At 44.8% G+C, this 26806-nt stretch overlaps 2 protein-coding genes across 3 annotated transcripts; one reads left to right on the top strand and one right to left on the bottom strand.

Moving 5' to 3' along the window:
- Nucleotides 1-2603: 2603 nt before the first annotated feature.
- Nucleotides 2604-9718, bottom strand: LOC110537283 (cation-dependent mannose-6-phosphate receptor). The gene is made up of 7 exons (XM_036941114.2): nucleotides 9317-9718; nucleotides 7857-8035; nucleotides 7322-7488; nucleotides 7025-7134; nucleotides 6703-6833; nucleotides 6181-6307; nucleotides 2604-5030 (listed from the first exon to the last, which is right to left on the bottom strand). Exons 1-7 carry the CDS (start codon nucleotides 9320-9322, stop codon nucleotides 4908-4910), a joined length of 843 nt encoding a protein of 280 aa, XP_036797009.2. The 5' UTR covers nucleotides 9323-9718; the 3' UTR covers nucleotides 2604-4907.
- Nucleotides 9707-26226, top strand: LOC110534373 (uncharacterized). Of its 2 annotated transcripts, none has more exons than XM_036941106.2 (15): nucleotides 9707-12969; nucleotides 14466-17818; nucleotides 20029-20071; nucleotides 20742-20791; nucleotides 22224-22624; nucleotides 22814-22974; nucleotides 23118-23270; nucleotides 23397-23526; nucleotides 23668-23742; nucleotides 23855-23944; nucleotides 24091-24233; nucleotides 24394-24537; nucleotides 24664-24734; nucleotides 24846-24950; nucleotides 25149-26226. In XM_036941106.2, exons 2-15 carry the CDS (start codon nucleotides 14488-14490, stop codon nucleotides 25289-25291), a joined length of 5040 nt encoding a protein of 1679 aa, XP_036797001.2. In that variant the 5' UTR covers nucleotides 9707-12969; nucleotides 14466-14487; the 3' UTR covers nucleotides 25292-26226. The 2 variants fall into 2 exon arrangements, with proteins under 2 accessions (XP_036797001.2, XP_036796993.2); XM_036941098.2 differs by having other exon boundaries at nucleotides 14466-18604.
- The last annotated feature ends 580 nt before the right edge of the window (nucleotides 26227-26806 follow it).

The raw sequence follows: 26806 nt of genomic DNA, 5'->3' as shown, positions 1-26806 counted from the left end.
ATTTCAGTGATTAAGAAGGTCTACTTTGCTATTTTATACAACATAAAAGGGAAACGTGTAATCTTTATCATTTCAGCCAGTAGTTTTGAAAGTAGAGCTCACGAGCCAAAACAGGTCCCCGAGAATAAAGTCATCCATTTCGTATAATATTTTACATCTTGCAACATTATTTTTTCCTGCAATTCATGTGATGTTACAAATTCCAATTTCTACGATATGTTACGAATTTGTAACTGCTTTGGGGCCCGTTCAATATCTTTAACTGCTCTGGAAAAAGATTGATGTATGTTTTGTGTTTATTTTATTTGTAGTCATTGTTGTTGATATTAGAGGCATTTTTATCAGAAAGGATGAAATTTGATGTCATTTATTTTTTGTATCAATAGGTCCACACCACTTTACATTGGGAGTTGCCTCTTTTAGGCATATGGCAATGATTACAACACTGTCATGGAGAAAATAAACTGACAAGAGAGAGGATATTGTGAAATAGTGCGCTGGCAGATCCCAGTCTTCTCTACTTTGAGGTTTGTCTGATTGTGAGTTACTTCATCAAACCAAACGGGTCTTTCTTTTTATTTTCCATTTCCATCCACTACAGAGGTTAGAGTTTCTGACCGTAACTCTGGCCAACATGACAGGCTTCCACATGAGATCGTAGCTTTGGCAGAGGAGGAAGAACGGGAAACAGAGGAGTGAAGGTGCGACAGACAAGGGGGAAAGGAGGTAGTGGGGAATGAGGTGAGGAATTAAGATCTCCAGTTAAGGAGAAGAGGAGGGGGAGTAGGGCAGAAAAATGTGCTCTAGGTCAGGAAAATATTGGAGGAAAGGGTGCAAAGACCGGTGTTGGAAAGGGGGGAGGCAGAGTAGGAGCAGCATGGGGGAAATACAGAGGGGGGGGGGGGGGGGGAGAGATGCAGGCGGAGGAACAGAGCTAGTAATCAAATCAATTATATGTGTCACAAATGGAACAAATGGAAAAGAAAATGTTAGAGAGAATGGAAAGGTCGTAGGGATAGGAAATGGAGGAGAAGAACTCAAAGTAAGGGACAGAGGTCCAGGATGAAGGGGGTGACTGCAAATACAGACGGACTAGGCCAGGGAGATGTAGAACCAGTAGAACTGAAGATAGAGAAGAGAGAAAGAGTGAACAGAGGGGTGGGTGGGAGAGGTAATGGAGGTTTGGGTGTAAGAGGTGGAGGGAGAGATGGATTGGGAGGAGGGGGTGAGAATGAGGTAGGACAGAGAGGAGATGTTGAAGCAGGAGATAGCACTGTGGTTGGTGGAAGACCAGGAGAAGACACATCTAACCCAGCAGGACTACCTCCAGCTGATGAAATCACTGAGCGTCAGGCTCCCTGAAGGTGTCCTAACCCCACAGATGATTGAGCTGGCTAACATGGAGAGCAGAATAAAGGATGTCCTGGCCATCATCCCAGAGCTGGAACACTTTAACATCCGGTTCAAAGCCGTTCCTCGACTGGGCTGCCGGGAGGTTAAAAGGGACAGCCAGGTCCTTCAAATCACAAAACTCCTCTTCTTTGACCAAGAGGATGATGAAGAACAGCGTAGGAAACACTGGAGGGGGAGCAAGACCAACACAGGCTGAGGAATAGGTACATGGGTGATATGGCCGTCTCAACACCGGCGATGTACACCAGTGCTGCCACCAGGAGTTGGGCTAGGTTGGAGGGGGGTGGGGGTGTCTTCGATAGTGACTAAAGGAACCAGAGTGAATGTGAAAGACATTGAGAGCAAAGAGTATTGTGACGAGTCAGTGTTTTGGAGGAACGGAGTGTCACCCGGGCCTTGGAGGTTCGGTATGTTCTTCCAGAATAAAGCAGGGGAGTTGGAAATGCTCAAGTTCTTTCATGACCTGGGAGAGGACGGGTCAGGTGGAACCAAGACCGCATCATACACCAAAAGGCAACAAAAGTTTAGTATGGATTCCTCAGTGGAAAGTACAGCTACCAGGTCCAGACCTACATGTACATTCTGAATAGGGAGGGGGAGGTAGAAAAGTGTTCTCAGATGAAGAGAGCAGTGATGATTGAGACACTACCACCAGGGAGGGAACCCTCCCAGGGACTTCCACTGGCATTACCTGCAGATAGAGCCCTCTGTCCAGGCTGAGATAGACAAGCTGAGGGCCCTACTCCAGGTGGTGTTGGCTTGCTACTTAGCCCTCCTCAACCTCATATTCCAGAGAAACTAAACCTCAATAACTGTGATTTTTATTATTAATTAGGTAGTATGTTTATGTTTAGTATATGACTTATTAAACTATTAAAATAAAGATTATCTAGATCATGTTTAAATTCCGGGGTGGTTCGAGCCCTGAATGCTGATTGGCGGAAAGCTGTGGTATATCAGACCGTATACTACTGGTATGACAAAAACTACTTAATGTTCTAATTACACTGGTAACTAGTTTATAATAGCAATAAGGCACCTTGGGGTTTTTGTGTACACTATTTGACCAATATACCACAGCTAAGGGCTGTATTCAGGCACTGCGTTGCACCGTGCATTAGAACAGCCCTTAGCAGTGGTATATTGGACATAAATATAAATCATATTTTATCAGTACATACAAAGAGCAATCGTTTTAAAAATATATTTATTATGTTTTACATTGCGTTGCTTTGGGAGTTAATTGTCCCTGCAAACACAGCAGCACTCTAAAACTTGTCATACATGACAGATTCAGAACTGTAATAAAACACAATTCATATTTAATTTGATGCAAAAGCACAAAACAAAATAAGCAAATTCTCTTTTACTCTTCCCCTCTTCTGCAAGTACAAACAGCATCACAAACTAAAGCCAAAGTCAGAACTGACCAAATCCTTTGAACCCAGACCTGGTTTAGTTCTGATCCATTTCGCCACATCTTATTGGGGCCTGTTGTCCTGGGTCGGGTCTAACTAATGCCATCTTTCAGGTCTTGATTGAACTAAGCGAGTGCCATGGGCTAAGTTTTTTTGTTTTTAAAACACCACAAAGAAACAAAAATTAAATTTTAAAAAACATTCACCCACATGTCACAGATAGTACATGTGTATTTTTCATGATTATATAAATTACTTAAGTTCCTCCATTTTACTGTTGAACACAAAGTGCCTTCTGTTGCCTTATGAAGGACCTGTTCAATCACAGCATTATATTACAAAATCCTAAACATAATCAATATCCTCAGTATCATTAATACTGCGTTCATAACCAAGTGAGAAGGTGGCATTTACCACATATGACTGGGAAAAACCCACTTTAACACCATTCCAACTGGTAATTACTAGTGGGAAACTTGTCTATCATCCCTGAGCTCCGACTTCTCCCTCATGGTGACCTCTGACGTCACCTATAAGAAAATTACCTCGATAATAGCATTTTTGGCTGTTAAATGCAACAAAGCATTATTTATAAAAAACTATATATTAATATGGTTTTTGAACACTAATTTGTTTACAAGCGTGAAAGCTGTACTTTTAATTTACAGTTGACGCCACCTGTTGGCCATTAGCCAATCAGCGAATCAGCGTTTCCCAACAAATTCAAAGAACGTAAAACGTATCCAACTGGTATTTACGACTTCACAACTGGCAATTACCACCTTCCCACTTGGTTATGAACACAGCTACTACTCAGTACCATAGTTTGGGGTCAAAGCCATTTCAATTTTGTCAACATAGGAAGTGAACTGATAGGAACAGAATTCAAATGGAATTGGTTCCAACCCTACTCTTCAAATAGCTAAGGAAAAGGTAGAACGGGTCAGAAGTACATTTTGGTCAAGGTCCAGTCAGCATCCTGCTCTAAAATAGCAACACGGACTAAATGTGTATGTCTAGCAGTGCATTGGTTGAAATGGCTCTGTACTGTAGTGTAGTCCAACTGAATTTGAAGGTCATTATTCAATATTTTTACCCAATCACACATTTTAGGCTAAGTGATAGTGTTTCTTTATTTCTTAACAGTAAACATATCTAACCGTTTTAAATGTAAACAATTTATTACAATGACTTGTAAGTGTGTAATCGTGAACAAAAGCCTGCTTTTTCACTTACTGTGATATTACTATGTAAAATTTATTCTAAGCAGTGTATAAGCAGACCTTCAAATAAAGTGTGACCTACGAGTCAGTACACAGCCATCAGCTACTGAAACAAACTGGATGGGAGTGTCAGAAACTGTTCCTATGGTTGCATTGTCAGCAGTAACATGTCAGTCATGTAGAAAGGTCTTACGGTTTCCACTAGATAATACAGTCACAAAGTCAAAATTGGCTCTATTGTGAAAATTCAATGAAAACAAAATTGTGCTTTTGGTCTCAATTTAAAAGGTGACTTTGTTAGGCATCAGGTTATCCGTTTGGTTAAGGTTAGTTAGGTTTAAAAGATACATTGTAGAAATAGGTGGGGTTTCATGACTTTGTGGCTGCGTTAACTAGTAACGACACCTTGTATTGTGCCAGATGAACCAGATGTAACAGAGTGTTTGAGACGTCACTCTCCATCCAGAGGTGGCCACTCCAGTTCATGAAAATTTTTTTAAAAAAGAAGTGTATCCAGGTTTTTGTTGCCACCTCCAAATAATGACGCCTGGGCCATGCAAACCAGGGCAGGTGACTTACCATATAATATAATGAACTAAGTGTTTAGGAATCCTGGATGTCACAAATCCTCCAGTCTTCCATAAACTGGTGTGCCCACCTCTAAACTCATCCCTGAAACTGTCAAAATGAACTAGGATGACGTTGCGCCTAGACACTGAACTGAGGTCAGTTTTATGTTTCTCCGGACTTGGAGAGAGTAAGTGATGATCCTAGATCTGTGCCTAAGGGCAATATCTATCCGAAGTGTCAAAAGCTTCACACGGGATAGATCCCTCCCACTACTGACATCAGATCACATGGGAAGCAAGTGGTCATCCCTCTCTTCTGGCTCCTCCTCTGGCTCTGTGGACACACCCCTGTATGTGGGAGGTTCCTCTTCGGGGCCCTGTGTTCTACACACGATGTTACATCCATCCTGAGGGTGAGGGAGAGAGTGAGAGTTATGACTGACTAGCCAATCCCAGCCCTCAAAAGAACAGCTAAGTGCCCTCAAGTAATGCATAATTGTGGCCTTCAACATAGACCCTGAATCCCAAATCAACCCATATATCCTCCTTCAACATAGACCCTGAATCCCATATCAACCCATATAACCTCTTCCAACCTAAAACACTCGTAGGGAATAGGGTTTGGTTTGGGATTGTACCAGAGAGATATGTGACGTCCATAGTCTCACGTCAGATAGTTCAGTGCAGATGGCCGTTGTGCTATCTGATAACTCGCAAACACTCATGGCATAGCTAGAAAGAAGCTTGAAGATGTTACCAAGTTGACATAGTCCACTAAAACCCCTTTCATCCTCAAAAAAGTGTCAGACTTAATCATACCAAAAACAATAAACCTGTAGCTAATATTGATGTTTTTTCATGAGCAAGTTCACTACCTAATTCTCTAGCTAGGTATTTTGTGGTGGTAGAATCAGTATTTATGAAATTCGAAATGTGCACAGAGATTTGCTAGCTGTGTGCTTACTGAACCAGTCTCAAATAAATCCATATGAAATGAAAGGCAGGAATGCTAACAACACCAGTTCACACACTCCATGCTGAATACTCCCTCTAGTTAGCTAGTGCAGTGAAGTTCCAGCTAATGGACAAATTCGTTTTCATGATATCTGTTCTGCCGTCATTAGCGCGCCGAGTTCTACTGCTCTCTGGGACATTATCGAGTTGGCCAAATGTTCCAAAGTAGCGAGGCACAGTGCTATCTGTCCGAGTCAGATACATGCTGATTTCTGAGAACAGTCCCAGAACTTTGCTGCCGTAACTCATCAATAAGCTGGCAAACTAGATACTGTATGGCCATTCAAACACGTTGCACTAGGCTGCTAGCTGGAGCAAGTTTGCTCAGCTGACTGAGCAGGATATGCCGTAATAGCCAGCACATCATAGCTACCAAGAGGAGTGATTTTCAGAATTAGCCATTAGTGTTAGGCGGATGAGCAAAATCTAGATTTTTTTCGATTATGTCCTCGTCCTACAAGACAGAACAGTTGAGGGACGAGCTTCACGTAGTAGTGACGCCGCCTGACGTGAGACAGTGATGTGACTTCTACAAACACTCACCGCTGCCAGGTTGCCAACCTGCGTCCAGAAGACATAGTTGGGGAACTGCTGCAACCCTTTGGCCCCGACAATCAACCGCTGGTAGAGGAATCCACAAATGAGGTACACTGACAAGAGGACGAACCCACTGGGACAGAGGAATGAATAAACATTTTAAAAAGGTGTCAAATCCCCAGTTGGAAACCCATCCCATGAATTGACATATAAACAAGCATAACAATGATTCACAGTGATAATTATTCTGGTGTTCTGTTTTGTTAAGCGTTGAGGAAATAAGAGACCATTATTATAATGAATACCAATAAATGTAAATATGATCTGTTTTGCTTGGTCTTGTAGCTTTGTTTGTTGTGAGCGAATGACAAGTCCATTTCATAGGGTATTGAGTATTTGTTGGAGAGAGAAATGGAGAGCTTTGGTTGCTACCCTGCGTGCCAGTCAGCGGGTTGGGGATAAGTCTGAGTATTTCTGTAGTTGCCGGAATGTGTGTAATCAGGAAGGATGCATAATCTTAGTACTAACATGATGAGTATTATGGAGCCTGCACTGAGCTGGGATGGCAGAGCGGGACAGACCGCACTGGAGTCCAGTTCAAACAGATAGAAACAGTCCCTGTCCCTCTCCCTCTCCTCCAACACCACTTCCAGATTCCCCTAAGAGATACATGGGGAGAGAGAGAGAAAGAGAGAGGTTTGAGCAAGAGGGGGGACGATAGAAGGGGATGTAGAGAGGTGTGCATCAGTGTGTGACAGGGAGAGAGGGAGATAGGCAAGTCAAATCATCACACCACAGTGATCTACAGACATTGAAGAATACGGACCAAACCCTCCCTTCCCTCTCTCACCATTTCCACTCCTCTGTTGCAGGAGATCATGACAATGGCTTTCCTCATCTCCTTGGAACAGTGGCCGTCATACTTGGTGCCGTTGCTGTAGATCAACATCACCCAGTCACCTGTAGGGGGTGATGGGTAGCAGAGAGCGAGAGAGAAAGAGTGAGAGATGGAAGGGGAGAGACAAAGGGCATCACTATATCTGGTCATGCTAGAGCTGACTTACAGAGATACTATAATATAAACACACTGATACGACCGCCACATGACAAACAAAAAAAAGAAGATATAGAACCTAGACATTCTTACTTCCTCCGATAGCCTGTGTTACAGTGTACAGGCCAAGCACGATCTCAAGTTTCTTCTCGGTATGGTCGATCTGAACGAGTCCCGCTCCGACCGTTTTCCCCACATCCCCACACACTTGGAACTGGTACGTGTAGCTCGCCTTGTCGCTTGTCGTCTCCACAGAGAAACTGTAACCAAGGGAACCGTGAAAAAAAAGAGGCAACGTTACCTTGTATAAGTGTTACGTGTGATGTTACATGAGTGAGGTAGACTATAATGAACAATCTCTGGAAAATTAAAACTAAGGGAGTTTCCAAGCTTAATGTGGCCTCCTGACTGCTGAACAATAACCCTTTTATACCATCATGCAAGGCTCATTTCTGTGACAGCTGACAAAGTATAATTTCATCTCCACAAGCAATGGACGTCAGTGTGCGTGGAGTCTTACTTTTTGGCTGATAAACAATTGCTTTGATACCCCTCACCTGGTAAAGCAATAGGATATACCACAGATATTTCTATGTTTTCTTCCATTTCTAAAATGGTCATTCCTTACGTCTTGTTAGTGAGCGGTTCTAGAAGACTGAGGACCTTCCGTTCTGCCGGGGACTCAGAGAACAGCTTACACCTCTTGGTGTCGTCACGGGCCTGGCTTCCACACACCAACAGGACCAGCTGAACAGCCAGAACTAACAGCCGCACAGGCGTCGCTGTGTGTGGGGGGGACATGGACACCTGGGGGAAATATATAATGGTACACGATTAAAATACTATACTTAGTAAGGCTTATTTGGTCTGTTTCACTGCATGACTGATTCATTGCCTAACCAATTCATTTGACACAGTGACACCGATAAAAGCAGTAAACGAGTGCTGCACTTTTAACGCTGTAGTAGGACTACTGAGAAAAAACACCTGCCTTGTGATATTTACAATGAGTGTACAAAACATTAGGAACATGTGCTCTTTCCATTACATACTGACCAGGTGAAAGCTATGATCCCTTATTGATGTCACCTGTTAAATCCACTTCAATTAATATAGATGGAGGGGCTGAGACAGGTTAATGAAGGATTTTTAAGGACATGGATTGTGCCAATCAGAGAGTGAATGGGCAAGACAAAAGATTTTACAACCCCGCTGCTGGGTTTTTCCACGCTCAACAGTTCTGTGTATATCATGAATGGTCCTTCACGCAAAAGGGCATCCAGCCGACTTGACACAAATGTGGGAAGCACTGGAGTCAACATGGGCCAGCATCCCTGTGGAACGCTTTCGACATCTTGTAGAGTCCATGCCCCCAATGAATTGAGGCTGTTCTGAGAATGGGGGTGCAACTCAATATTTGGAAGGTGTCCTATTGTTTTGTACACTGTCTGTGATTCCTAAGACAGAGACACATATCATGAGCAAGTAGGCCTACCAAGACAAAACTCTACTACAACAGCGAGTCAGACCACTGAACTCTGACAAATGACGCAGCAAAGCTGCTTTCAAAAATGGTGCGTTCAAGAGAACTGGGAACTCGGAAAAATACCAAGTAAAATCATGACGTCAGTGATCTACAACTCGGAGCTCTTGAAAAAGGCCATAGTTATAGTTAGAATTAGGCGGACAGTTTAAAAAAAATAACGATCGGAGCTAGTTTCTTCCCCTGAGTTCCCAGTTGTCTCGAACGCTCAGAAGTTTGAGATTTCCGAGTTTACAGTTGTTTTAAATGCGGCATAACATCTCTGTTTGCAGGAGGAAATGAAACTATCCCGCCATCTTGACTTGCACACCCATGACCTAAGGTACATTCAGGATGGTTTCTGCAACGTTCCGTGAGCGCTCAAGGCAAAACTGTCGAAGATAAACTGAACACCGTGGTAGATGCCGTAAATCATTGCGAAATAGATAAAGCTGTAATTAACAAAGCAGCTGTCATGCAACTTTTGAAACGTTTTAGAACGTTACGCATCCTGAATCCACCCTAGCCGCGGCTGATACTGTAACACAAACTACTTTTAGACATACCTTCATTCCGAAAAGATGTAGCCAGTTATTCCGAAGTGTTGGTTGGGTTAGGTTGAAATGGCTACAACCTAGCTGATCATGTAGCTAGCAAAAGAAAGCTAAGCTAGCTAAACTGGACACTGTCCCCTGTTTTGTCTTGCAAATGCAACAGACTAACACCTGGTAATCAATTTCGATCACGCACAATTACGAAATCATGTTCGTTAACAGTCCGCTATAAAATTTACTTTAAAGTAAACGATTTATGCTATAAAATCATTATACAGCGTCTAACGTTACTTTATGTGATATGCGGAAGTGGAACTAAACAAGGAAACTCATGTGACTGTAGCAAAGATGTAACTAAACCAAGATAGACCCCAGCTTGTCGTTTCAAATGGTATCAAATGAGTCGTAGCGGGCAGAGCAAGCACGCGCTAGCGATAGCCTATTGGCGTGTTCTAGTATACATCTGCATATTTATGTTAGGGAACACCTACTCTGTGAAGTGTGTGTGTGTGCAATAACTCAATTGCTTTTGCACTCCTAAACAGTGAGATTTCTTTTTTTAAATCGAGCAAGGTATCACGTTCATCTGTACAAACAATAGTACCCAAGTATAAACACCAGGGGACCACGCAGCCATCATACCGCTCAGGAAGGCGATGCGTTCTGTCTCTTAGAGATGAACGTACTTTGGTGCGAAAAGTGAAAATCAATCCCAGAACAACAGCAAAGGACCTTGTGAAGATGCTGGAGCAAAACAGATACAAAAGTATCTATATCCACAGTAAAACGAGTCCTATATCAACATAACCTGTAAGGCCGCTCAGCAAGGAAGAAGCCACTGCTCCAAAACCGCCATAAAAAAGCCAGACTACAGTTTGCAACTGCACATGGGGACAAAGATTGTACTTTTTGGAGAAATGTCCTCTGGTCTGATGAAACAAAAATATAACTGTTTGGCCATAATTACCATCGTTATGTTTGGAGGAAAAAGGGGGAGGTTTGCAAGCCGAAGAACAGCATCCCAACCGTGAGGCACGGGGGTGGCAGCATCATGTTGTGGGGGTGCTTTGCTGCAGGAGGGACTAGTGCACTTCACAAAATAGATGGCATCATGAGGAAAGGAAAATTATGTGGATATATTGAAGCAACATCTCAAGACATCAGTTACCGGCTGTCACAATCTCTGTACAATCAGCACAAACCCCTCTGGATGTAGCACTCAACAGTGCCTCCCGCTTGTAAAGCAGCTGTTTTATCTTGATGTTGTTCTTCTTTATCAAAGCTACCACAACGCTTTTCCATTTCAAACAAACACGCTCTCTTTCTCCCGGATTCCTCCATTTCGCTTGCTGTGAAGCAGCACAATAGTGGTCATATTCCTCCTTCAACGGCTTCACAACCCTGTCAGCTGATTTGGGAATTTGTAGTTGGGAAGTGCTTGGTAAGGGTGGCAAGAACGAACAAACATCACACAGCAAGTGATGTTTTGAATTGAAACCCTCACCATTCTCTCGTGTTTTCCCATTACTTTAGCCAGTGTAAATCTGTGAAACAACATTAATGTCTTCAGCAATGCACAGCTTCAAATCAAATTTTATTTGTCAAATGTGCCGAACATACACCTTACAAATACTTACTTACAAGCCCTTAACCAACAATGCAGTTTTAAGATAAATAACTGTTAAGTAAAAAATTAAAGTAACAAATAATTAAAGAGCAGCAGTAAAATAACAGTAGCGAGGTTATATACGAGGGTACTTGTACAGAGTCAATGTGCGGGGGCACCGGTTATTCAAGGTAATATGTACATGTAGGTAGAGTTAAAGTGACTATGCATAGATAATAAACAGAGTAGCAGAAGCTTAAAAAAATAGTGTGTGTGTAGGGGTGTATAGGATGATATAGTTGATATAGAATATACAATACAATAATTTTGTCCGTCTTTATTTACTTACAAGTCATTAGGCATTTTATAAATAATATGTTCAAGGCCTGAATGGACCAGTTATGTGCATCATCACGCAGAGCAGAGGTCTGATACCATACACACAGTTTAAAACCGGAGAGATGTTTGATGTAGGGGGAAGTCACATGGATGTCTACCATGGCTGAATGTGTCACTAAATTCATCATGCTGACCATTCTTCCCACTCTTCCGAGGAACCTCAACTCAGCTGACAGTGAAATAACTACATCAAGCTCACAATGATATAGACAAAAGTATGTTCCAGGATCAACAATGTTTCTTCACTGATCACTGTGTGGAGTGGTGATGGTGATATAGTCCAAACCTGTTTTCTCTGTCTGATTGTCACTAACCTAATTGTCATCCTCCTTCAGGCATTTACATGAAAGGATTAGAGGTAGCCCACCACTTCATTTATTAGTTTAAACAGAGTGCATGCACTCCAGGTATGTTTGATCTTGGGATGAGGGTACAATAGGATTATCTACAGGTGGAACGGACAGATGTGAAAATACACTTTCTTCTCCACAAATATTTTGCAACAGACTTGATGAATATTTTCATCATTCAATTGCAATTGATTGCTGTCTCCCATCCAGGGGGGGTGTAGCTTCCCTCCACTCTGACACCCCAGAAAATACCAGCGGAAAGGAGCGTTAACTTATGGATTTACATGATTTAGTGATCTTATAGATTCCAGTCATTTCTCATAGATAATAAAAAGACTGTTTACATACCTAAATCATTGGTATTTGTAATGACTCGGGCCCCAATGTTTCCTAATCATGTCACGTGGTCTGGGTAAACTCCTGGCCCTAGCAGCACTGACAGTACAGCTGACATATATAATTCTCTCTTCCTTTTCTGTCATTGCCCAATCCTGTTACTGTGATCTGAAGAACTAGCTTTCCTTTTCTGTGGAACTTGGAGTTCTTTCCCACTTTACTACTTCTCCAGGGAATGTTAGGGAAGTTTTTATAAGCCTGCTGTAGGCTGTGTTGGTGGTTTGTTTGCTGATTCGCAGTGTGTTCTCACTCCTCTTTGCCTCCCATCCCCCTTCCTTGATTCTAGAATCTACAACCCTTACCTACCTTAAGTGTGCTATGCAGACACACCCGACTATCCTGCATCAACCAATCACAGACAAGGGAGAGTCACCCAGGAGGTGTACTTCCTGTATTTAGTGAGAGAGGAATGGAGCAGGAGAGAGAGAGATAGTGAGTCAGCGAGCTTCATCTCGGGATCAACAGTAACTGATCACGTCAGTGTTGGAGGAAGGAGAACAGATTGATTTGTGGGATGAAGTCCGCGGGCTTTCATTTAGTTTGTCCAGATTCTTCTGTTCATTAACAGCGGCTGTGAAGACAAGACAGAGAGAAAAATAGGAAGGGGAAGATAAGTGTCAATCTGTTCAGACTTGTTTGGGAATTTGAGCAGGGAAGGAGGGAGGAGGAGGGGTGAAACAGCAAGACAGAGAGAAGAACAGAGGGGAGAGGTTGACAGACAGACCGAGAAGAAAACAGATGCTGAGAGAGACAGAGGGTCAGGATTGGATTAAAGTTGAAATAGAACTCCCCCCCAGCAGATCTGGAGAGGAAGGATTGCTTGTGTTGCGCAATCCTTGTTAGTTCACACTACTAAACTAACTGAGAGCTGCAGAGAGAAGGGAGACTGGACATCTCTAGCGTACTAAACTCAGGTGAGTCCCTTAGATCTCTTTACTGTGTTTCTCTGCTGATCTACCAGTCATTCTACAGTTCTAACATTGACTCATGGCTAATTTGTCTAGTGGTTTATGTGTTACATGTGTTTTCATTGTGTGTAAGAGTCCTGTTTTAGGGTTAGTTGGTGTGCTGAGCGATGTTCTGTGGACTGTGCTATGCAGACGTGTGCTGAGCGATGTTATGTGGACTGTGCTATGCAGACGTGTGCTGAGCGATGTTATGTGGACTGTGCTATGCAGACGTGTGCTGAGCGATGTTATGTGTAAATCAGTGTTCCCAGGTGTCACAATCTGCGGGGCTGTAACTGTCATTATCTACAACACTTTGCTGTTGGCTCTGTTGTTGTATAGATACTTGGCGCTTAAAGGGAAAATATAGTTTTTGAGTAGATTTTCTCTTTAAATTAACTCAAGCAGTTAGCAGTAGAACCCATTTGAGTTCAAGTGTATTGAATTACAGGGTTGGCTATTAAGTGTTGTCTGACTAAAGGTTGTGATGCTGTGGTCTCAAACTGATCGCATAAACACATTGTTGCCTGTGATTCTTATCATCATAACACCCACAGTTATAACACATTGGACTTGTGTTGTATTATAGTATTTTCACCTTTTTGTAATTACCTTTTTTTTCTACTTCCAATTTGAATGAATGAATAGTGAAGCATTGGTCAGGGCTGGTAAAGACACTAGGCCACTATTCAGCTTCAGTGTTCAGAGGCCACAAAAGGCCTAACACGACGTGCGCTATCGTGCATACATTTATTTTGTCCCCCTACACCAAACGCGATCACGACACGCAGGTTAAAATATCAAAACAAACTCTGAACCAATGACATTAATTTGGGGACAGGTCGAAATGCATTAAACATGTATGGCAATTTAGCTAGTTAGTTTGTATTTGCTAGCTAATTTGTCCTATTTAGCTAGCTTGCTGTTGCTAGCTCATTTGTCATGGGATATAAACATTGAGGTGTTATTTTACCTGAAATGCACAAGGTCCTCTACTTCGACAATTAATCCACACATAAAACAGCCAGCCGAATCATTTCTAGTCATCTCTCCTCCTCCCAGGAATTTTCATCTTTGAATTTATATGGGGATCCATCTACACTTTCATAGTATTACCACGACAACCGGCAAAACAGTTTGTCTTTCAATCACCCACGTGGGTATAACCAATGAGGAGATGTGAGAGGCAGGACTTTCAGCCTAATCTGCGTCAGAAATAGAAAGGAGTTCTATTTTAGCTCTTGGCATCGCAGACGCTCGTTGGCACGCGACGTGTCCGGTCTGGTCAGCATGTAATGCTGTTGTTATCCTTCCATTTTCATTGATCTCAATATTATTTATCTCCATTTCGTGATTGAAAGTGTTGCTACTTTAAGTGATTATATTGGTTGTGGCAGTATCCTTGCAGAATGTCCAGATTGTGATGAATTATAAATTAATGAGAGAATATTACCATCTTTCAGGTTCTGAAAAAAGTATGTTACCATGGGGACCAAACGCCCCAGTCTGACTCCCTTTGACACATCTGATCCATCCAATCAAAGCGCTTCCTACTTGAACCCTCAGCCAATCAGCCAGATCTGCCGTGAAACAAGTCCCAGACCTGGAACAGTGGCCCGGACAGACAGAGAGAGGGAGAGGATCCAAGAGGAGGAATGGAGGAGAGAAAGAGAAATGGAGAGATTTAAGGACAAGACAAGAAATAGAAGAAAAGAGATGGAACCCGGACCAAGAGAGAGGAACAGAGAGAAGGACTGTTCCCCCATATCCAGAGGGAGGGAGGAGGAAAGGGAATGGAGAGAGAGAGAAAGGGGGGGAGCGGGAGAGAGACGTGCCAATGGAAGACCTACTTCAAATCTGGAGATCAGGAACCACAGAGACAGAGAAAAGGAGAGAAAGAAGGGAGACACGTTTCCTACAATTGTAAAACATAGCAAAGAGAGAGACAGAAGAATACGTGCATTTGTGGAGGAAGATGTGGGGAAAGAAGGAATGAGACAATTGGAGAGACCGAAGGGAACAGAGATGGACGACTGGGAGAGAGAACGAGAAACAGCAGCAAAGATACAGCGGTATCGAGATGCAGAGAGGGACTTCCAAAGGCAGAGGGAGAGGGAGAAGGAGAGAATCAGGGCACAGGAGGACGGAGAGAGAAATGGAGGAAAGCCCATGGAGGATAAGACTGTGAGACGGAGGGAGAGAGCGAGGGAAGCGGAGCCAGATTTCAGAGAGAGGAGAAGAGAGAGGGACTCAAAGGCTAATGACCTACGGAGCAAAAGAGAGAGGTATATGGATGGAGAGAGAGAGAGGTCAAAACTCTGGCAGGGAGAAAGAGAAGTTAGAGGAAGAGAGGGAGATTCACAGAACTATTCCGATAGAGAGGGCAGGGATGGAAGGAGGGAAGGAAATACAGAGGGACAGAGGGACACCAGGAGTGAGGGAGACAGTGATGGAGAGAAGAGGAAAGAGAGAGTGAGAGATGACAACAGAAGAGAACTGAAACATCTGCACAGTAAAAGTGAGGGGGACACTGAGGGGAACGCAGCATGGGATAGAGTGAGGGAGAAAGAGAGACAGAAATGGAGAGGGGGGGAGATGTACAGAGAGAGGGATGGAAGTAAAGATGCTTATAGACAGAGAGTGAGGGACGGGGGCAGGGACATTGATGGAGAGAGGGACATGGACAGATACAGAGAGAGGGACCGGAGAAAAGTGAGGGAAGTGGAGAGAGAGAGGGATGGGGTGAGAGAAGGGGGCAGGCGAGAGAACGGACCAAGGGAAAGGAGGGATCCGGAGAAAGATAGGGAGAAAACACAGCCCAGTGTAACAGGAGAGAGAGGGAAGCGGATGGATGGAGAGAGATTCAGAGAGAGGGAGAGATATTCCAAGGGGAAGGATGAAGAGAGGAGGTGCAGGGAGAAGAGGGACAGAGAGACAGATCCCAAAAGGGAGGGAGAAGCAGATGGAGCTAGCCGATCGCCGAGTGAGACAGCCCCAAGGGTGCCACCACGAGTCCAGAGCAGTGGAGAATGGAGCAGTGACATAGAGAGGGAAAGAAAATGGAGAAGAGAAAGTCATGAAGAAAAGGAGTCAGAGGGAGATGTGGACAGGGGGCAGAGAGAGTGTAGTGAAAGAGAGAGACCAGATAGAGTGAGGGGGAGAGAAGAAGGAAAGGAAGAGACGATACCAAAGCGCCCTGAGCAGAGGAAGATGTGGTTAGAACCACAGAAGGTCAGATATAACAAAGACTCCTCTTTAGAGGATGAGGTTATAGAGCGAGAAAGAGAGAGGCACACTAACAGATGGAGAGAGAGAAGTGAAGAAGAGGACAGATCCGTGGAACAAAGAAAGTCTATAGATGAAGAGAGAGAAGCTGAGAGGGAGGGAGGGAGGGAGAGGTATTTGGAGAGAGGGTTAAATGTAGATGAAGACGATGAGACAGAAGCCTGGAGGAGTTATAGCAGAGGAAAGGAACACCAGACTTACAGTGATGGAGAGAGAGAGGAACGCTGGCAGAGGGACAGTGAGATGGAGAGAGAGAATGTGACAGATAACACAGAGGGTGACAGAGAGGAAGAAGGAAGAAGTGATAGATATGCAGAGTGGGAAGGAGGGAGGGATAGAATCCCTTCCTCTGAGGACGGCTTTATCACTGTGTCCAGTGGTGGAGAAGAGGAATTTGAGGACTGCAAGGAATTCGTGGAAGTTGGGTTCACTAATCATGTTACCAGGCAACCTGTTAGCTTTCAGGGGAGCGAGGGAGAGATGGAGAGAGGTGGAGGGAGAAGACATGAAAGAGAGAGAGAAAGAACAGAAGAGTGGACAGAGCAAAAAGATGATGCATTGGAGGGAGAGGTGAATGATGGAAAGGGGAAGAAGCAACCCACCTATGTATTCTGTGTGATTGGACAAACACTGCCCAGGTCAAAACCCAATCAGACAGCAGTCCTGGGTAACATGGAATCAGAGCGGACCAATCAAAATCCTGGATATGGTCATAGGGACAGTGGTGACATCACACACCTCCCTCATGAGAACCCTTCCAGAGATGGAGACCAAGGGGCAGAGGATGAGAGAAAAATAGTGAGGGATGAGATCCACGTGCCAAAGGAGGAGAGAACAGACACAGAAGAGAGCTCCATAGTGGACGTCAGTCACACTACCCTAGAACGAGAGACCGGAGAACGACTGAAGGTCATGGAGGAGAACCCATACGCTGAGATAGAGCGAAGGAGGAACTCTGAGACCGAAAAACTCCTCAAAGAGTGGAGAGAAAGACATGAAGAGTACACAGAAACAAGAGAGAGGGACCCAACAGACAGGAGGAGGACAGAACCAGAGATAGGTCCATCTTCACATCCCAGTGGAGAGTACCACCACCATGGGATCCCTGTAGTTGACCAAGCCACCTCTGACCAGAATAACCCTGTAGTGATGAGCCCAGAGGAAGCTGTGGCCATCCAAATCTGTATAAGGGGAGCCTGGAGCACAGAAGAGGAGGCCAAGCGCCACTCCCAGGCCTCACACATGAAGTGGGCCAAGAACGTATTGAGCGAGATCCTTGGCAGCTCAGAGGAACCAGCCCTCGGCAACCCCCAGCCAGAGTCACAGGGAGGTCAAGAGGTCAGCCAGACTACGAGAGGGACCGAGAGGGTAGAAGAGGAGCTAGAGGAAGAAAAGGATGAGACGCTAGAGGGGGGAGGAGCCTCAACCGTCTACGCCACGGTTCAGAAGAGGACGAAGCGTGGGAGGAAGTCGGTAGAGGAGAGGCTGGCTGAACGGGAGGCAGAGCCAGGGAAGGTGGAGGATGAGAGAGGTACAGGGGAGAAACTAACAGACGTGCATGCTGATGCTTTCACAGCTATGCTTGGTGATGGTAAACCCATAGACATGCATGCTGCCCTGACCCTACACAATACTCATGGTGACACACCTACAGACACACAGGGAGAGGAGGTGGAGGGTAACAATGTGTGTGCGGACAGACAAACAGACAGTCATATACATATCCAAGTAGAGATGGTGACAGAGGTTGAGGGTGAGATGGAGAAAGGGGTCAAAGTTGGGGACGAGGTTCATATACTGGATGCAGAGAAAGAAGTGAATGCCCAGAAAGAGGAAGATCTGTTTCTCTCTGTGAGCAACACCCTGTACAAACCAACCAGCTGCCCCAGCCTTATATACAACCCTGATTCAGAACAACCTATCACCACCACAGAGGAAAAGACTGAGGAAGAAGGGGAGAAAGAGAGAACTGTGGGAGATGGGGAAGAGAATAGTGTGGTAGAGAGGAAGCAGGAAATGAGGATAGAGGATGGGACCGAGGACAGGGGGAAAGTGGGAGAGGCGACTGAGGAAAGGAAAGTGGAAAGGGAGGAGGAGAAGAGGGTAGGAGGGGAAGAGGAGAGGATGAGGGAGGGCAAGGAAGAGAGTAAAAAAACGGGAGGAGGGGGGGTGAAGAGCACTTGTAGCTTCCAAGATTTGGGCACCGATGTTCGATATAGGAGGCTGGGGTTCCACAAGACAACAGAAAGAAGAAACGAGGAAGAAGAAGGAAGAGGAGATGCAAGGGATCGCAGAACAAGAATATTCCAGGTGTCAGGTGAGACAGACAGAAAGAGAAGGAGGAATAAATCAAGAGAAAAGCAGCTCAACACCTCACACAGATTAACATTAGAACATCCTAATCATGATCTTCATGCTCAACTCCTTTCATGATCATCTCAATCATCTCATTTTGTCAACCTAACCAAACCTTTTAGAACGCCAGACAGAAGAGTTCAAACGTTTTCATTTGAAGACAGTTATACAAATGTTCATTCTTAGTTATTGATACTCACATGAAGAAATACTATAGTATACTATGGTATAAATACTATATTATAAACCAGGTGTTTCGAGCCCTGAACGCTGATTGTCTGAAAGACGTGGTATAACAGACTGTCTAACACTGGTATGACAAAAAAGTAATTTTTACTGTTCTAAATACGTTGGTAACCAGTTTATAATAGCAATAAGGTACCTCAGGGGTTTGTGGTATATGGCCAATGTACCACGACTAAGGGCTGTATCCAGGCACTCTGCGTTGCGTCCTGCATAAGAACAGCCCTTAGCCATGGTGAATTGGCCATAAACCACACCCCATCTCGCCTTTTTGCTTAAGTATTCACTGTAGGGTTTTTGCAGACTTTACTGTAGTATTTGCTGTAATGTTTTTGCAGAATACTGGAATATTTACTGTAGTATACTGTAGTATTTACAATTAACTATAGTATAAATACTGTAGTAAAATAACTGTAGTATATACAAAAGTAATTAATGTAGTGTTTTTGTGAATTGTAATATACTGTAGTATTTACTGGAGTGTTTTTGCTGACGAGTGTTTTTGTGGACATTACTGTAGTATTTACCATAGTATTCTACAGTATACTACAACATTCTATAGTAAGTATTGTAATATTCTATAGTAAACTAGTATTTTTTCATGTGGGATCTCACAAAAATCTTAATGAGACCCAACCTCTGATGCTAACTAACCCAACCTTACCACAACTGTGGACTTCTGTTCTGCTGTTTAAATGTCCTTATAATCTTGGTGTGAATTTCATCATCAGTTCATTGAAGTGATTTTATGCGGAGACATACAAGAAACTGCCATCAGCTGAGTCACTGAAATGGGGGAAGGGGGCGGGGGAAAGGGAGGAGGACAGTGTAGGTGGAGACAGTGTGGCAATCCCAGAATCTCGCAATAAATAGGCAGGGTTAGACTGTCTGGAACCAGAACTCATTCCTCCTCCATGACTCTTCTAGCCATTCTATCCCAGCTCTGTTTTCAGTTCAATAGTTCTGTTTAGAGCACACCACCTAGAGTGGAGCACAGCCAGGGGAGTTTTGCAAACAGCCCAACTCTGCCTGTTCTGTAGGCCATATTGGGCTGAGCTGTTCTCAGCCACAGTATAATACATTATTGGGTTATGTTGCTCTACCTCTCTGGACTACACTGGAACCAATATGTTCTGCTTCCAGATGATGAGGAGGTGAGCGTCAACTGGGGAGACGTGGACATGAGGTGAGTAGAAGAGGGGGCACATGTTATGTTAGTGCACTGGGCACTGTTTTATTACATTCTCATATTTTATTTTATGTATAGTCAGTCTTTTTATGTCATGCATGCAATAAGTACAGTTAGATTTGTTGCCTGCCATTTAACCCTAACATTAGGCTCTGTTAGTTAGTGCCTGAGTTAAAATGTTCACGAACCGGCTCAAAGTCTGTCCAAAAAGGGAGACAACGTGGAGATTAGGGATAACAAAAATAAATTTATTAACTGCGGTAACGTAAATACTATTAACAATGGTGTGTGTAATCAGTAGTGTAAGTGAGTTGTTGCGTGCATAAATGTGATAATGAGGGGAGTTGAAAGGTGCCAAAGCAAACAAACAAAACAACCACAAAAAATGCTACTACCAAAATCTAACAGTGTGTCTGCATGGATAGAGTTTTCTCAATTAATGGGGAAGAGGTGTATTTATCCCGGGACACACCCGGGCCCAGGTGTGTCCCATGTCGCTGACGACCCGACCCGCTCAGCTCCGCTCGCCGAAAACAAGGAAACCAAGAGCAAAGAGAAAGAATACGGCAGACAGAGTGGGAGGGTTGTCACAAAATATACCACACTACTTCTGTAGATGAAGTGTGGACGGTTCCCTGTTCTGACTTCTGTCTCTCCCTCTGTCCAGGAATGTCACGGATACCATCAGAATGGATAGGAGGAACTCCAAATTTTACAGTGAGTATCTCTGCTCTACCTCTACTGCACTACTTCTACTGCTCTGCCTCTACTGCTCTACCTCTACTGCTCTACCTCTACTGCGCTACGTCTACTGCTCTGCCTCTACTGCTCTACCTCTACTGCGCTATGTCTATTGCTCTACCTCTACTGCTATATCTCTACTGCTCTACTTCTATTGCTCTACTTCTACTGCTCTAGCTCTACTGCTCTAGCTCTACTGCTCTGCTTCTACTGCTCTACCTCTACTGCGCTACGTCTACTGCTCTGCCTGTACTGCTCTGCCCCTACTGCTCTACCTCTACTGCGCTATGTCTATTGCTCTACCTCTACGGCTATATCTCTACTGCTCTGTCTCTACTGCTCTGTCTCTACTGCTCTGTCTCTACTGCTCTGTCTCTACTGCTCTGCCTCTACTGCTCTGCCTCTACCTCTACCTCTACTGCTCTGTCTCTACTGCTCTACCTCTCCTGCTCTGCCTCTACCTCTACCTCTACTGCTCTGCCTCTCTTTTCTCTCCTTCATCCCTGAGGCACTCACATCCACTTTCACACATCCACTTCTCTGACATGTATTTTATATGTAAAAATATGATAGTAATGTTAGTTCAATAGCACCTTTTATGCTACAATGGGCAGAGAGAGCTAGTCTTGTGTTTATGGCTATGTAGGTATGGAATCTGTGAAGGCACATGTATTTCTAGGTTGACTACGCTCCTTGTAATTTGAAATGAAAAAGTCAGTAAAATCAAACAAGATACTTCCACAGACAGAAATCATCTGCCAGTGAAGGTACTGTTAAACAAACGTGTCCACAGACAGATTGAATCTGAGACTAGATATGACTGTATAGCAGTGTACTGTGAGTCCCAAGACAGACTTCTTCCTGTGAATGGCTTAATCATGTATACAGTGTGTGCTTGATCCCTTTCTGTATTTTCCCAGATTGTTTTCCAGCTCAAACATGTTGTAGGTTTCTTCCACGGAACCTATAAACTGTAGGATTTCATTTTCAGTTCTACTTTCCAACCCAATCGTTTAAACATACCAACATGGCAGCAGGTTTGCAGGTCTATGAGTCATGGTGATATTGTATGAAATGGGGCAGGTGTGTGTGTGTGTGTGCGTGCGCTCCAGGGCCACAGGCAGGTTTGTGCAGGTATTCATATCTCTTAACGCCAATTAAAACCAACTGTTGCTGCTACAGCATGGCATTCCAAAAAGTGTAAAATGCAAACCATACACTCTGGCTAACCCACTTCTCTGTCTCTCTATACCTCTACCTTTTCATCTATACCCATTCTGTCCCTGTCTAACTTCTCTCTCTCTCTTACTCTACTCATCTCTCTCGTCACCTCTATTTGCCTCCCCTCCACCTCTACTCCTTTCTCTCTCTTCCCTCTCTCTCCTTTCCTCCCTTTGTCCTCTCTCAGATTCCCAGCTCTACCAGCAGTACAGTGAGACGGCTCAGAACAGGGAGATCCTCAGTCAGTCTTGCTCTGACGCCCTCTCCATCTACGAGGAGCTCCCTGTCCCCCTGTCCCCCGTACCCCCCTCTCTGGCCCCCTCGCTCCCTCCGGCACGCAGGCCCTTACCCTGTCTCCCCCCAGTCATCCACCCCCACTCTCTGTCCCACTCTGGATCTACCTCCAGTGGCACCAGTGCCAAGTTCCTACCCATACCACAGCCGCCCCAGGCCCCCTCAGCCAGGCCTTCCTCTCCCCGCCTCTCCATCTCCCTCACCCAGTCCCCCAGCCTGTGGCAGGAGATCCCTGAGGTCAGGAACAGTGCTGAGTTTGGGGAGCTGACTAACGACCAGAGACGCCTGCAGGAGGTAAACAAAAACAAACAGTTGACCCTTCAACCAGCGATGTCGATGATGACATTTGCCAGGGGCCTAGTAGCTAATGTTGATTTTTTTTAGAGCCTGGATCTATGGGTCCTCTGGGTATTTGGAACAGTGCCTGTAATCCCCCCCTCTCCCCTCTCTCCCCCTCTCCCCTTTCTTTCTTCTTCCTGTCAGGTGCAGTTTGAGGTTGTAACTTCAGAAGCGTCATACTGTCGTAGTCTGGATATTGTGGTGGATCACTTTGTCAAGTCTAAGCAGCTCGGGGAGCTGTTGACTACTCAGGACAGGAGCTGGCTGTTCTCCAGGCTGGCTGATGTCCGAGCCATCAGCCACAGGTGAGAGGACTGGGACTTATTTGTTTGTTCCACAAACTAGCAAACCCACAGGCTGAATGTCACGGGCCTCTCTATGCCCCTCTTTATCTTGTTTCTGTCAACGTTTACCACATAGTCCTTTTCTGTATTTGTTGTTCTCATAGTTTTCTGTCGAAGCTGGAAGAGAGGGTAGAATCTGATATGATGCACTTCACCGTGTGTGACATCATCGCTCGCCACTGTCAACGCTTCAAGAAGGTCTACGTGCCCTACCTCACCAACCAATCATATCAGGATGCCACTTACCAGAGACTCATGTGAGTCCTCACCCAGGGTTCACTGACTGGACAGACTCTTTCTGACACTCTTTGTATTACTGCACATTTATATGTGTTTACGTTGACTTACAAACAGCACCTTCTTTCTCTCTGTCTGCCTTGCAGGGATGAGAACCAAGGGTTCAGGCGGGTAGTGGAGAAGTTGGAACGCAGTTCAGTGTGTCAGCGTCTTCCTCTTCGCTCCTTCCTCATCCTCCCCTTCCAGAGGATCACACGAATCAAACTCCTTGTGCAGGTGTGTTTGTGTGACTGTGTGTATGTTTTAAGTGCACAATCTAAGTATGCGACTCCTTATAATCCTCTCTTCGACTTGGTCTCACTCTCCCCTTCTCAATCTCTCTCATTCTCCCCATTTCTCTCTGTATTTTTGCCTCAGAACATTGTGAAGAGAACAGCCCAAGGCACAGAGGAGGAGGTCCAGGCCATCAAAGCTATGAAGCTACTGGAGAGGGTATGTTACACCCCCCCCCCCCCCCCCCCCACCCCTTCTGGTGGTGAACTGTTACATGATGTAGCCAAGAGATAACTGTTAACCATCTCTCTTCTCTCCCTCTGTCCTTCAGTTGATCCAGGAGAGCAATGACAGTATTACTCAGATGAAGAGCATTGAGTCGCTGGTCTCTCTCAGTGCCAGAGTGGACTTTGAATGCAGGGTGAGTAATAAACTACATCTCCCATGATCCCCTGCTTTAATGCTATCCCTTGAACATATCTGTGTTGAACTGATCACAATAACAAGTTGCAATACAAGTACAGCAGCAAGCTTTAACCGAGTTTAACCCATGTGTGTGTGTTGTAGACTCTCCCACTGGTCAGTCAGTCTCGTAGGCTGGTGAGAGAGGGACCGGTGACTGAGATGATGGATTTCTCTCTGAAGGAGACAGAGAGGAGCGTCTACCTTCACCTCTTCAATGACTATCTGCTGCTGTCGCTGCACAAAGAGTGAGTCCCCTCAGACAAACACACTCACACAACAACCAAAGCAAACCAAGCATTTGGAAATCTAGACTGATATCACTTTTTATTGACAAGTTTTTCAATGTTCTCATCATTGGGCATTATTTACTCTCCACTCCTCTCCCCTTCTCCTCCCTCGCTCTAGAGGGGGCAGGTTCACGGTGATAGACCATGCTCCAGTGTCAGAACTGAGAGCTGAGAACTGTCGGGTCAAACTGCACTCTCTAGAGAAGAACCTTTTCCGCCTCCACCTTAACAAGAAAGCCCTGCTACTTAGCACCGACACACAGTAAGACAGAGAGGGTTGTGTGTGTGTGAGTGTGTGCCTGTGTGTGTGTTACAAAGAATGAGAGTAGTTTAATCCACAGGTGTGTGTGATTGTGTGTAAAAAGTGTGTTTTCTTGTGATCTTTCAGGGGTGATAAACTGCGTTGGATCTCAGCTGTCTCCAGGCCCCATCCTGTTATTGACTACTCTACAGCACAAGGTGGGTTGAAAATTGCTATACTGCCATCCAGCCTAGCATGGCCAGACAATGGGGACATCTTGACCCTCATGGCCCTGCTGTATTTGTCCTCTGACCCGCTCTCCCATTCAGACTTCACACAGATGCAGTGCGTCCGAGCCTTCGTTGCCCACCAACCAGATGAGCTGTCCCTGGAGAAGGCTGAGGTCATTCTCGTCCACCAGCAGAGCAGCGACGGTAAGGAAGACAGAACCACCCACTTCCTGATTGGGTGTGGGAATACACAACATCTCCATACCTCAGTGTTTTTGAGTGCTACAAATGTGTTGCTTTTTTAGTTGCTTTTTGTTAAAACTCTTCTCCCCCTCCTTTCCTCTCCCCCTCCCTGTTTCCCTCTCTCGCTCTCTCCCTCTACCTCTATCTGTCATTCCTCAGGTTGGGTGGAGGGGACCAGGCTGTCAGACAGACACAGAGGATGGACTCCTGAGTCCCACTTGGAAACCATAGCCAGCCTCAGGGTCCGACACCGCAACCTGCTGGACGCTCTAAAAATTACCACAGCCACGGCTGCAGTATGACATGCCAACCACTGCATGACTGCACTAGTGGAATCCTAGTCACTGTGTTACTGGGGACATGTGGATTTGGACAGTGGATGAAACATTGTGTTTCAGACTGGAGTTGTCCCTCCCGGCCTCACCCTGCTTATTGGGGATGAATGGCAAGGGGATGAATGGCTTTAGAGGGGGTGCCTTAGATGGGGGTGCCTTAGAGAGAGGCACTGGACTGACATTAATACCTTTTAACACTTACAGGAGTGTCAACGTAAATTATTGAAAGGCTTTTGGAGGTGCCTGGGAGTGTGCCTGGGAGTAGCCTTGTAAATCGAACCCTGGCAATGAATGTCGATGGACTGTTACAGGATGTATTGGAAATCAGCCATCTAAGAACATCGTGGATTGAGGTCCTGTGGCCCCGGAGAAGGACAGCAGTTTCTCCATAACTGCTTTACTTGGGGACTTTAAAGACATGGCATGGGGCCTCCCGAGTGGCGCAGCGGTCTAAGACACTGCATTGCAGTGCTAGAGGCCTCATGATACACCTGGGTTCGATCCCAGGCTGTGTTGCAGCCGGCCGCGACCGGGAAACCCATGAGGCGGCACACAATTGGCCCAGCGTCCTCCGGGTTACGGGAGGGTTTGGCTGGCCGGGATGTCCTTGTCCTATCGCGCTCTAGTGCCTCCTTGTGGCAGGTCGGGGGGTTTCAGAAGACGCATGGTTCTCGACCTTCACCTCTCCCGAGTCCGTACAGGAGTTGCAGCTATAGGAGAAGACTGTAACTACCAATGGGATATCATGAAAAAGGGGTAAAAAAATACAACAACAAAAATAAGACATGGTATGATGCACCATGGCAGTGTTTTGCAATAGAGGTTATTGTCTTTGAACAAAATGTTTCTATATATTCAGGGCAATGTATTATTTGTGTATATTAAAAAGATTTTATAAATTACTTTTATGGTGGGTACTTATTGGTTGACGGCTCAAATTGAATACTTCCGCTGCTCTATGTTCACTACATACTTCAGTATAAGACTGCCATAGTTGAAGTCGTTTGTGGTGATGTCTAATTGAGGGGTGCTGAACAAAACAAAGTAATCAGCGATTTGATCATCTTTAACCAATCAGAGTATCAATGCCAACGACAAATATTTGAAATGCCCCTTTACCGATGTGTGCTCTGGATCTGGCCCAACCCATCGGTTTCTGGGACCAATCAGAACGGTTAGAATGTGTTTGCTTTCTAGAAATCGTCAGGGAGGTATTCAGATCCAAACTAATGTCTGCGGGCATGGCGTAGCGTTTGACTGGAACAAGGAGTTTGAGTAGCCAGGCGAGGATACTTAATCCCCTTTTGAGATACAGAAGACTATGAGATAAAGAGAGAGTTTGTATGCACATTGTTAAGAATGTTGAAAGGGCTGTAAGTGCAATACATTTCCAGGACTGTGCATGTAGCCTACACAATATCATTTTATGGCAAAATAGGTGCAATCATCAAAATAAGCTGTTCTGTCTGTGTCGAGGAGACT

Source organism: Oncorhynchus mykiss, chromosome 2, assembly GCF_057628025.1.
Source record: "Oncorhynchus mykiss isolate SJ-2025 chromosome 2, ASM5762802v1, whole genome shotgun sequence".
Classification (NCBI taxonomy): Eukaryota; Metazoa; Chordata; class Actinopteri; order Salmoniformes; family Salmonidae; genus Oncorhynchus; species Oncorhynchus mykiss.
Note: the sequence above shows the minus strand (reverse complement) of the source record. Positions and strands in the feature narration are given on the sequence as shown.